This window comes from Colletes latitarsis, chromosome 12 (genome assembly GCF_051014445.1).
Source record: "Colletes latitarsis isolate SP2378_abdomen chromosome 12, iyColLati1, whole genome shotgun sequence".
In the NCBI taxonomy this organism is placed as follows: Eukaryota; Metazoa; Arthropoda; class Insecta; order Hymenoptera; family Colletidae; genus Colletes; species Colletes latitarsis.
In genome coordinates this window covers 22,105,304-22,118,543 of record NC_135145.1, presented here as the reverse complement: position 1 = coordinate 22,118,543, position 13,240 = coordinate 22,105,304, and the positions used below count along the sequence as shown (strand labels likewise).

At 43.9% G+C, this 13,240-nt stretch overlaps 1 protein-coding gene across 2 annotated transcripts in view; it reads right to left on the bottom strand.

The window, feature by feature from the left end:
- The window catches only part of LOC143348902 (protein Wnt-6), a 50,530-nt gene extending 42,746 nt beyond the window's left edge, over positions 1-7,784 (bottom strand). Inside the window, exons 1-2 of one of the 2 annotated variants that reach the window (XM_076779627.1) lie at positions 6,463-6,516; positions 6,262-6,358 (exon numbers count right to left, since the gene is read on the bottom strand). In XM_076779627.1, coding sequence (XP_076635742.1) covers positions 6,262-6,323 — 62 coding nt within the window. In that variant the 5' untranslated portion in view covers positions 6,324-6,358; positions 6,463-6,516. Of the gene's footprint in view, positions 1-6,261; positions 6,359-6,462; positions 6,517-7,231 lie in introns of those variants that run through there. The other variant, XM_076779626.1, reaches the window with a different exon arrangement.
- Between the last annotated feature and the right edge of the window lie 5,456 nt (positions 7,785-13,240).

Sequence of the window (13,240 nt, the reverse complement as noted above, 5' to 3'; positions counted from 1 at the left end):
CTTATGATTATGATTATAAAGCAGCGGTAAAGAAAGAGAGAGGCCAGGTGAGAGAGAGTGCATCGGGTGGGAGTATCGGGTTTGTCCAACCAGGGAGAAGGTAGCCGTGGACTGCCCACCGCGGCTCATTGGCCGACTTCGCGACCCGACCGAACGCTATCGTATTATCGGCAACTGGTCGTTACCGATACCGCCGATCGACGATCTCCTGGACGCCTTTTCCACCTGCGACCCGCCGAACAGGTTGCCACCAGGCGAGAGGAAGCAAGAGAGGCCGAACGAGAGACAACTAGTGGGTCACCGAGACGAGCAATGCGGTCTTTTCACCACGAATTACCCCTAGACGCGTCTCGAGCAATTGGATCGTTCATAAGTGAAATACTCGATCGACGATTGCAGGTTTTGTCGAACAAATCGGATGTCAAATAACGATTTTCCTGACCTCCATAAGTGTTTTTATCAATTTCAGGGGGAAATATGATACTAGCAGATCTATAGAAATTAACTTGGTTGATGTTGATTAAAGTGGTCGAATGTTTTGTTTGAATAAATAAAAAATAAAATAATAAGTTTGCTTGTAAATTGTTTTACCTGGCCTCCTACGATGTACTAAGTGTTTTTACCAATTTCAGGGGGGAAATATGATACTAACAGATCTATAGAAATTAACTTGGTTGATGTTGATTAAAGTGGTCGAATGTTTTGTTTGAATAAATAAAAAATAAAATAATAAGTTTGCTTCTAAATTTTTTTACCTGGCCTCCTACGATGTACTAAGTGTTTTTATCAATTTCAGGGGGAAAATATAATACTAGCACATGTATAGAAATTAATTGATGTTGATTAAAGTGGTCGAATGTTTTGTTTGAATAAATCAAAAATAAAATAATAAGTTTGCTTCTAAATTGTTTTACCTGGCCTCCTACGATGCATAAGTGTATTTAAAAGTTTCAAGGAAAAAATATACATAATACTAACGCTATTATAGAAATTAATTTAGTCGACATCTATCAACATGGCCAAATATTTTGTTTTGAATAAATCTGCTATAAAATAATGATTTAGACTTCAAATTCTTCCTACGTTACATTTTTGTAAACAATGAAAAAATACAAAGTATAGAAATTAATTTACTTGATTAACAATGCCAACTTTGAGGTGGAATTTTAGCTCGAATAGAAGATTTTATGAACACTAGGATGGAGGATTTATTTAAAAATAAATTTGAAAGTAAGAAATTTAAAATTTTAATTTTTTTACCCACGTTTGGATGGAAAATAATATTTTTTTTACGAGCAATTAGGTCGTCGGCGTTAGACTGTGCGACGCAAAAGTTACAAGACTCCGGATTGGGAAATTATGAATCGCGCAACGTGTGCTCGACGTACACTTTCTCCAGAATGTTAAGAATTGGTCGAAAGAGGACGCTGAAAGTGTTCTAGGTTCGAGAGAGATAATGGATTGTCCTAGAAAATATTCTGGGTCTCAAACCTTAACTTATTAACACGTTTGCTATCACTGTTCGAGTGAAAAATTGTCTAACTTTCGTTTAATAAAATGAAATAACAAAGTAAATACTCAAAATAATACAACACACATGGAATGACACTATTCTGTAATTTTAATTTTATTTATTTAATCCCACTCTAAAATATTCAAAGTAAATATTCAGACTAATACAACACACATGGAATGACACTATTCTATAATTTTAATTTTATTTATTTAATCCCACTCTAAAATATTCAAAGTAAATATTCAAAATAATATAACATACATGGAATGACACTATTCTATAATTAAAATTTAATTTATTTAATCCCACTCTGAAATATTACTTATAGTTGCATGTACAGCCATTATGGAGTTTTCAATTAATACTCCAGTGAAATTGCGTTGATTATTAATATAGAAAAAGAAAGGAAACAGATTTAAAATTCAGTGGATCCATCAAGATCAAGCAGAAGAATAAGGACAAAGGAAACACGATTCTCGTAACTCGTTTAGCTGAAAGTAAGATTAAACTTGTTACTAACCTTACTTAAAACGTCCCAAATCACGAAAAAATGGCCGACTACTAAGACAGCACATTTTACACGTCAGCCATTTTTTCTTGATAATTCTATCTTGTGAATTTTATGCATTATTTAAAGTACGCGTTATAAATTAACATTTTACACTAATTTATAACTTTACTTTAATTCTGGATACCTTTATTACGTTTTTAAATTCGCGCAGGCCGTGAATAAATAAAATCCCAGAGTCTAATAACGATGTTTGCTGCCTGTAAGTATTATAAAACAGAAATTATACAGATTTAAATTACGTTCTGCCGCGTGGACCGTCGGTCTAAATAGAAAGTCACACAGAATTAACGTGGAACGGAGTGTGTTAACCTTCTATAACCGAAATTATATTTAGCTTCTAAGAGAAAACTTTACGAGACCATTGGTGAACGATAATAATTGAACATTATCAAATCGTCTGCTGTTTAATAAGCTTTTCAACTGGAATTAGCAAGCAATTATATTTTACTATCATGTCTTAACTAACGACGAGATAAATGACTCAAGAAAGAATATGCTTCCAGGTATTAATTAATAATAATAAATTATTTACAGTATTAAAATCTGACGATACAAAGTGCTCGAGTTACAACATAATTAGTAATATTGTGACCTGTTAAATGTCGTTGAAATTTTGAATAATAAAATACTGATTATTTATAGCAGTATTTATTTTATAAATAGTTATTTCATGGGTGAACTCGAGTTGCTAAAGCACAGTATTATTCTAGATGATTTATTACTGATTATCGAGTAAAAAGTACCCAATTTTGTAATGAAATATTAATTGGAAGGAAAATTGTACCCATTTTGATAAATTGGAGAATTGTTATTCTAATGAAATAGTTTCTTGATCATGCTAAATTGCTTCTACAATGGACACATATTGATAATGAGGTTAAATTAGACGTACAATGTTCAGATAATGGCTCTGAGGTTAGTGTCACGCGTTATTACGAAGGGTTAATAGAAAGTTACCGTTTGTAATAACTCGACAGTTGCTATGTTTCGATCATACGCGGTTAGTATAGGTCGCGTAGATCAATTAGCGTCGATTCGAAAGTGAAAGAGTGAACGAACAGCAAATTACAATGTTACATCCATTCATAAACTAAGCTTCCACGTCACATATTTATCTGACCATTGATTAAACAATTATAACCCACAAACGAAGGTACCAAAATGGCCGCCTATCTCGAACGATCTAAATAATATTTTCAGAGTCTCAAAATGGTAAATTTAGAATTTTAGATGCATCAAATTCACAGGTTTTATGAATCTAGTGTTACAGAAAGGAAAATATCTGTGAAAAACAGAACCAAAATGGCCGCCATTGTTGGGAGAACTCGAGGTACCTCAAAAGGAGGTTTAAATAATATTTTCGGGGTCTCAAAACGGTAAATTTAGACTTTTAGATGCATCAAATTGACGCATTTTGTAAATCTAGTGTCATAGAAACGAAAGAACCAAGATGGCCGACGTCGTTGGAGAACTCAAGCTACCCCAAACGATTTAAATAATATTTTCTGAGTCTGCAAACGTTAAATTTGAAATCTGAGACCCATTGAATTGCTCCATTTCATAAATCTAGTATTATAGAAATGAAAATATCTATGGAACGAAAGAACCAAAATGGCTGTCGTCGTTGGAGAACTCAAGCTACCCCAAACGACTGAAATAATATTTCCAATGTCTGCAAACGTTAAATTTGAAATCTGAGACCCATCTAATAGCCTCATTTCATAAATCTAGCATTATAAAAATGAAAATATCTACAAACGAAAGAACCAAAATGGCCTCCACGACAGCCAAAGGTACCCTAATCTAAATAACAATTCCAAAGTTCCAAAACGTAAAATTTGGAATCTGAGACCCATCGAATCGACACGTTTTATAAATGCAGTGTTACAGATAGGTCTAGAAACGAAAAGAACGTTTAAAAATGGCGATTTTTGGTCACTTTTGTTAGGGAAGGACACGTTGGACGATTCGCTCTGGATTTTGGTGTTTCGAGACGGTTCCGCGGTCCCGTGGGGCATCGAGGGGGAGGGACGCGAGGAGGATCAGCTTGGAGGAGGCAAGGAAAAGAGAAGGCGAGAGGGAAGAGGCGAAACGGGGCTGCTGCCGACTTACAAATTATACGCGCTCAACGAGATTTACGGGTGACGCTTCGAGCGAGACCATTGTCCATCCTCGCTCGCTTCTTTACCTCTTTACTCTTCCACTCGGTCGTCTTTGTCCTCGTGGATCGTCCCGGGTCCGGCTCCTCCGCGTGTCTCCTCCGCTGCGCCGTGAAACGGAACGAGAGAGGAGCCAAACGGATCGACCGTAGCCCGGAGAAACGGGGGGAACGGAGATAGGATAGTATTCCTTCGCGAAAAAACCGGGGAATCTCGATCGAGAAAGAGAATCCGGTTCCGATCGAGTAATCGGCCCTCGAATGCGAGCCTGGAGGATCGGGAGGGCGAAACGGCCGCGGATCGATAAACCTACGGACGAAAAAGTCGAAAACATCCGACGTGCAAAGGTTCCTCGAACCTGCTTAAATACCTGTTAAATACCTCTCGTCGAAACAAACCACGGACCTTCTAATATATTTATCAAACACTCCGGCGTCGTGTCGACGTCGCGCGCAGAAATCCCCTTTAAATCGTCGACAAATATTTGCTCGACCTCGCGAGCCGCCACGCTTGTGTCCCTCGCCCTTCACGAAACGAAACCACCGGTTACACATTTCGTTCACGTGAACGTGACAACGGCCGTTGACGTGTTAGAAAACAGTCAAAGCCTCCCACATACTCCCCTGTATCTCAGAAAATTGGTTTAGAGATATTTAAACAAATTCATACGATGGTACTGCTGGGGGAAATAGTGAAATCACGTAAACGTGACAACGGCCGTCAACGTGTTAGAAAACAGTCAAAGCCTCCCACATACTCATCTTCCACCTACAAAATTGGTTTCGAGATATTTAAACAAATTCGTACTATTGCTGGGGGAAAAAGTGAAATCACGTAATCGTGACAACGGCCGTCAACGTGTTAGAAAATAGTCAATGCCTCCCACATACTCATCTTCATCCTAGAAAATTGGTTTCGAGATATTTAAACAAATTCGTACTATTGCTGGGGAAATAGTGAAATCACGTATGCGTGACAACGGCTGTCAACGTGTTAGGAAACAGTCAAAGGTCTCCAACGTTGTCTTTTCCAACATCCCTCGCAAGAAAATTGATTTCGAGATATTCAAATGAATTTGAACAATAGTATTGCTATGGAAAGAATGAAATCACGTATGCGTGACAACGGCCGCCAAAGCGGTAGGAAACAGTCAGAGCCTTCCACATACTCATCTTCATCCTAGAAAATTGGTTTCGAGATATTTAAACAAATTCGTACTATTGCTGGGGAAAGAATGAAATCACGTATGCGTGACAACGGCCGCCAAAGCGGTAGGAAACAGTCAGAGCCTTCCACATACTCATCTTCATCCTAGAAAATTGGTTTCGAGATATTTAAACAAATTCGTACTATTGCTGGGGAAATAGTGAAATCACGTAAACGTGACAACGGCTGTCAAAGTGTTAGAAAATAGTCAAAGCTTCACACATACTCTCCTGTGTCCTAGAAAATTGGTTTCGAGATATTTAAACAAATTCGAATAGTATTGCTATAGAAAGAATGAAATCACGTACGCGTGACAGCGGCTGTCAACGTGTTAGGAAACAGTCAAAGGTCTCCAACGTTGTCTTTTCCAACATCCCTCGCAAGAAAATTGATTTGTATTCAAATGAATTTGAACAACAGTATTGCTATGGAAAGAATGAAATCACGAATGCGTGACAACGGCCTCCAAAGCGGTAGGAAACAGTCAGAGCCTCTCACATATTCATCTGTGTCCTAGAAAATTGGTTTCGAGATATTTAAACAAATTCGAATAGTATTGCTATGGAAAGAATAAAGTCACGTACGCGTGACAGCGGCCATCAATCGATAGGACACTGTCAAGGAGGAATATTAAACATGACGAATGTTTTAATTGCTTCTATACCTTATTGCATTTAATCCTGAACGACGATGATATCGTAACGGGAAACAATGGACTCACATACACGTGACAACGACCATCAAAGTAATAGCAAACTATTAACGAAGAAAATAAAATTTGATGAATTATGATTCAATTGCTTCCATACCTCGTTGCATTTAATCCTGAACAAATTCGAACGATGGTGTCTACGGGAAACAGTGAGCTCATGTATGCACGACGACGGCTATCAAAGTGACGGGAAACTGTCAAGGAGAAATATTAAAGATGAATTATGTTTCGATCGTTCCTATATCATATTACATTTAATTCCGAACAAATTCCAACGATGATAAAACAGTGAACTCACGCGTGACAACGGCCGTCGAAGAGTTAAAGAACAGTGGGAGGTTAGGTTAGGAGTCACCGTTCGAAAGTCTCGAATTTTCCGCGACTGTTTTCGAGACGCAGCGACGGTTGGATGCTGGAACCTTGGCTGCGATAACGGGTCTATCGTCGTACAAACGTTTACATAATAAACTCGGGTACACACACGTCGCGCTCGTAGCCACCGGGGGAATAATTTACTGTACTGAACCGGTGAGATACCTCGACGAGTAACGTAACGCGGTTACGGAAGGTGGCGTCACGTGCCCCCTGTTACGAATTTCGCGGCGCGGGTTCGACGATACGCCGAGCGTCGCGGAGGTCCGGGCGGGTTTCCCGGTAACGGTAACGAGCAATTTAGCCGAGTCGAAACGAAACCGTAAATCTCGGAACAGGTCTTACTTACCGGGAGCGCAAGAGTAACTACCAAAGGTGGATTTATGGCGTCATTAATCATTCCGCGCGCACGCGTAACGCGGCCCGCGTAATTGATAACCCAGATGACGTACTTCGGAACTGGAGCACTCGTTAGTTCGTCACGTTTGGAAAGTACCGACGTTTAACCGCTCTTTTCCGCGTAATTACTGGTTTATTCCTGATTGCGAGCGTACCCGCTGCTCGTTTGATCGACGCGCGTATTTCGAGGTTAAGGCGAACGAAATAAATATGGCGGATAGGCCACCGTGTCGGTACTGTCACTCGTCGCCCGGTTAGACGTTAGAAGGAGCGACCGTAAACAAAGGAATACGTACCAGAAAGAGCCGGCGATGGGGGTGACGAGAAGGAGGCAGATCGCCACGAGAACGAGGCGCATCTCCATCCCCTCCGCCCCGCGGACTGGTCTTGGACAATTGCCGATTGCTTCCTTTCTCTGGCCGTTCGTGTGGCCGGAACAACCGTTCCCAGAGGGCGACAGGAAGTCGCGTAGCACCCGCGATGATTCCTAACCTATCACGAACGATTACCCGGTCGGTCCTTCTCCCTCGATCTCGCCCCGGAGAAATTCTTTATCGAGCACCCGATCTCCTCGACCGTCCACTCTCGACTACTTTCTCGTATCTGGTCTTCGCTTCTGCCGACACTTCACCGAAGCACGATCGTTTTCTTCTTCTTCTTCCTGGGCGTCGTTGCAGCCCGCTTCTTCCTCCTTCTCCGCCGCCTGTTCCTCTTCCTCGCCTTCTTCTTTCTTCTCCAGCTTCGAGAGCGCCGCCGATCAAAGCGAAACAGTCTCTTTGAAGCACTCCGACGGATACAAATATCGTACGCGCGGGATCCGCATGGTCCGCGGGACGGGACCCGGCGCTCGACGCCGGATAAACAATCCAATTGTCCCCCCCCGTGGAGGGCGCACGTTGTCGCGTGACGAGCAGCGGATCACCCCGGAAGAGAGGACGGTTTCCGGTATCTTCGGGGCTAGACGTTCCCCCCCCACCGTCTCGCCCTTTCCCTCAGAATCTAGGAAGCTGGCGTTTTCTTCCGGCGGGGACAAAAACGCGACGCGTTCCTGCCAGAACTACGTCACCACGAACTTTGAGTGTTGCCTTACCCCCACCAGGAATGTACCGAGGAGTAGAGAACATCTGCCCCACCATTAGCCTTTCGTCCTCCCTTTTTCTTCTTTTGCTTCGTCTCGTTCCTCTCTGTTCGTGTTTCCCTTGGACACTTCACTGCACCACCGACGTCACTGTCGATCGTGTCGTCATCGGAGGGGGGGAATTTCCAATTTTTCCGGGATCGCCGGAGACCGCGTGGTATCGAGAGACACGGAGGACCAACAAGGGGAAGGGAGACGCAGGAGGCCGGAGAAGGGGAGGAAAGAAAGGGTAAGAGACGGGGGCGAGGAAGAAGGTCGAAAAGCTCGCGTGGCGTGGCGCGATCCGTGCGGAGGTGGAAAGTGCACGTTGGTAGGGGAGAGGAGAGGAGAATCGTTCGTCCGTGATCGGCGACGAGGCTCCCGGTCGGAGCGAACCGTACGAGACTGTTGCGGGCTAGGCAGGTGAGCGCCACTCGGCGGCAACGGGACGCAACCGAGCCCCTCTTTTCCTCTTTTGACTCTCCTACGAAACTCTCGGCGAGTTTGCTTCGCAACCTGCCGCCTGGGGATCCGCGGGGGGAGGACCAGGGGGCCTACGGCGCGCCGCTATCTTTCAGAACGATGCTAAATTCCCGCGATTTTCCTTCGATTTCAGCCCCCCCTATGGAAAGCTCTTGGTAACGGCCACTTCGATGGGTATTTGTTAGAATGACATCCCTAGGGAACTGTTTTTATCCTGAATAATGTTTGAAATTTGATCCTGGTATGTTCCTGCTTATGATGGAGGCAGAGGTTCGAGGATTGAATTTGCAACTGAAATGTACACTACATTAGTACAGGGTTATAGTACCATGAATCTTTAATATGCCCTCTAGAATGACACTTCCATCACTATTGTCATCCTGGCAAACACCTGAAGTCCTAGATCAACTCTGCATGTGATTCCAGGAGACAAAGGTTGAAGATTCCACAGCTCAGATCAATTGGCAACTGAAACAAATGGACACCATTTTAGTACATGCTCCTAGTGTACAGTATTAATTGTATCTACGATTATTCTTCAATATATCTATTAGAACAACATTCCTAGGAAACTGTTTTGACCATTTTCATCCTGGGAAACGTCTGAACTCTTGAACCAATCTTACACATGATTCTAAAAGGCAAAACTTGAAGTTAGATGCCGCAGATTAGATGAATTTGCAACTGAAATAAATGTACACTACATTAGTACAGGGTTATAGTACCATGAATCTTTAATATGCCCTTTAGAATAACACTTCCTTCCATTACTATTGCCACCCTGGCAAACACCTGAAGTCCTAGACCAACTCTGCATGTGATTCCAGGAGACAAAGGTTGAAGATTCCACAGCTCAGACCAATTGGCAACTGAAACAAATAGACACCATTTTAGTACATGCTCCCAGTGTACAGTATTAATTGTAAGATTATTCTTCAATATATCTATTAGAATAACATTCCCTCATGACCATTTTCATCCTGGGAAACGTCTGAACTCTTGAACCAATGATTCTAAAAGGCAAAACTTGAGGTTAGATGCCGCAGATTAGATGAATTTGCAACTGAAATAAATGTACACTACATTAGTACAGGATTATAGTACCATGAATCTTTAATATGCCCTTTAGAACGACACTTCCATCACTATTGCTACCCTGGCAAACACCTGAAGTCCTAGATCAATTCTGCATGTGATTCCAGGAGACAAAGGTTGAAGATTCCACAGCTCAGACCAATTGGCAACTGAAACAAATAGACACCATTTTAGTACATGCTCCCAGTGTACAGTATTAATTGTAAGATTATTCTTCAATATATCTATTAGAATGACATTCCCTCATGACCATTTTCATCCTGGGAAACGTCTGAACTCTTGAACCAATCTTACACATGATTCTAAAAGGCAAAACTTGAGGTTAGATGCCGCAAATTAGATGAATTTGCAACTGAAATAAATGTACACTACATTAGTACAGGATTATAGTACCATGAATCTTTAATATGCCCTTTAGAATAACACTTCCTTCCATTACTATTGCCACCCTGGCAAACACCTGAAGTCCCAGACCAATTCTGCATGTGATTCCAGAAGACAAAGGTTGAAGATTCCACAGCTCAGACCAATTGGCAACTGAAACAAATAGACACCATTTTAGTACATGCTCCCAGTGTACAGTATTAATTGTAAGATTATTCTTCAATATATCTATTAGAATAACATTCCTTCATGGCCATTTTCATCCTGGGAAACGTCTGAACTCTTGAACCAATGATTCTAAAAGGCAAAACTTGAAGTTAGATGCCGCAGATTAGATGAATTTGCAACTGAAATAAATACACATCTTCTTAGTACACAATTATATCAATGAAAGTATCTATGCGTCTGTTACCATTCTACAATACATCATTTCTCAACCCTAATATCAATTTTGCATATATAACATTCTATCTTTCACTGCAATTAATAAGTTTTCTTTATGAAAGACCTATCCTATCTTTCGTGGACCTAAAAGCTTCCCCGGTAGCAGAGTTCCTCTTCTTCGGGTCTCTTTTTAACACCGGAGCACTTGGACCGCTCTTCTCATCCACCACATTCTTCATCCTTCTTCCTCCTTCTCCCGTCCACCTTTCCTCTCCGTTCCACAACCCGATCCCCGCTCTCTGGGCATCGTGTCTCGGTGGTACACGGCGGAGGCGCATCTTACAGGGCTATTGAGAGGGCTTAAGCTGTCGGCGTGTGGCTCGCTACATCCTTTTCATCTCCGCCGCCACGACAAAGCCGCGATCCCCGACCGTGGACCTTTACCGGGATCCTGATCCTTCGAGTACGTCTCCTTTTCGAAGAGGAGACAGCGAACTACGCGTCTCACGAAGAGATCGATTCGCGTGTTCTAGTCGTTGCTTCGATAGGTAGCGGAGGGCCCAAAGTGTTGAGGTCTGATCTAATTGACGGGGGATCTCGCTCGTCGCGTCAGAACCACGGGGTCAATTGCTTCGTTGACCTCCAGGGCTAGCACGCGACGATTGACCTCCAGGAGGGGTCACCCCACCACTGTCATCAGGCCCCTCTCTCACCCACGCGACGCGACGTCGCCATCCAGACAAATGTCACCACAGAAAATAGTTCGGAGGACTAGACGACTCTCTCCACTATTATTAACCTCTCGCGATCCTATGGTCAAGCTGTGATTAATACAGAATTCTTTTTGCAACGCATTTGTGGCACTTTGCATCTTGATAGATGGGGGACTTGTAAACGAGATAGCAAGTCCCCGAGAGCCTGATATAAATAGTGGACTCATCACTAAGGCTTCCTAGCAGGCCCTGCCTTAGAGTCGATTGAGGAGCATATATGGGAACTAAAGGGTCACTCAATCGTTTGCGAGAAAGTCAAGAGCGTAGCCCTCTAGCGACGAGTGCAGCAGGTTTTCTTCTCTAGTTTTTCTAACACCATCTTCCATAAACGTAATTAATCACACACCTGCCACTGTAATGAATAATACAATTTTACAAATTTATATAGTTGGAATAGAGATGTAAATACCAAATTAATCGACGTACTCTTCTTGTAGATATCTTTCGAGGGTAAAGTATTTCATCCATATCGTACAATGCATCATACTTGGTCATAATTATGATTTGGTCCCTCCTCTAAAAACAGTAAAATTAAAAATATTTTAATACCACGTTCGTGAGTCCCATAAAGGGGGGACCGTTTGTTGCAAAGAGTATGGGGGCTCGTATTTCCCGGGCATCGAGTCAGGGGAAACCGAACGCTGGAAATTGTCGCGATGGCGTCGCGTTGCGCGATGCAGCGGCCCGATTGCACCGACAAAGCGCGCGTCGAAAGGCGAACCGACGCGGAAGGAACAAGCGATAACAACGCCGATGAAAAGGAGCAGCGGAAAGCAAAAGGCACCACGCGGGAAGAGTGACGGTAAAAGGAGTCGTCCGGTGTGGCCGTATCATGACCGTCGAATCCTGCCCCGAGGGGCGAGTAGTTTTCGACGGGGGGAGACGAGGGGGGGGCGAGGAAGCCGGAGAGACGAAGAGGAGGCAGACAGAGGGGGACAGAGGACGGAGAAAGAGGTGGAAGAGCTGGAGGGAGGGGGGAGCAAGGGGGTCAGCGGGGGTCCGTATTACAGCTCATTTAGCAGCGGGGTCCTGTGCCCCTTCGGCGGCCCGAGAGATCCTCTCCGGGATCAGACTGGGCCCGTGGACCCACGGCCAAGATGAGTTCCGTTTCGTTCCCATAGACTCGAAACCTGCCACCTAGATACTTTATTCGTCCTACGATGACGAACTATCGTTCGATGCGACGCTAAGGAAACGCGAATAAAAAAGAGTGGAAATGGAGGGGAGAGGGGGGAGCAGAGAGGAAAGAGAGAACGTTACGGGAGTTTGTGACCAACACAGACACGGAATAGCCAGTAATTTATGGGTGAGACTAATTACCGGGGAATGCCGCTCCTCGGACTCTCCTTGGGTCCTAAGGCCCGCGTCTCCGGCAGACCAGTTTTCAGAGTGGAGCTTCGCCCACCTTCGTCTTAGTTCGTCGTTGCCTTCCCCCCTTTTCGATCCGCGGACGTGTCGCCATCGGTGGTCGTCGATCGTGTCGGGGAAAAGTACAAAAGAAAATGGCGGTTTCCAAAAAAGGCGAGGACGCTCGCGACAGGGAATAATGGAAAGAAAAAAGGACACGGGTTCCCACGAGCCATCGCTACGGAGGGTGTCGGAACAATACCGATCCCCCGCATTAGCCTGACCTAGCAATTTGGAGCACGTTGGTGCCCCCGCCGCCGATTCCTCTTCGTTAAATGCCATTATACGTTTCACTTGGACACCCGGTCGTCGCATGAGTCCGTGAATTCCTGAGAACCTGCTCGGAACCTCGACAGCCAGCGGCGCGCCGGTGGCTGTCGGCGGCTCCAGAAACGATAGAGGCGGGCCAAAGCGCGCGGCCACGAACAGATTCCTCTATTATGACGAGAACGAATCGAGAGGGACGAAGAAGAAGAGGAAAAAAGGAGCGGCGCGTGACGAACTCGCCTCGATAGAGCCACGGAACGGACGCTCTTTCGACGAGTTTCGATCCTTGCCTCGCCTACCACTCCCCCCCGCGCACAATAGCACCGAAAACGAGCCATTTAAACTCCGCGATCGGATGCAAATGCTCAGAGAAAGAGATACCTGGGACATTTCAG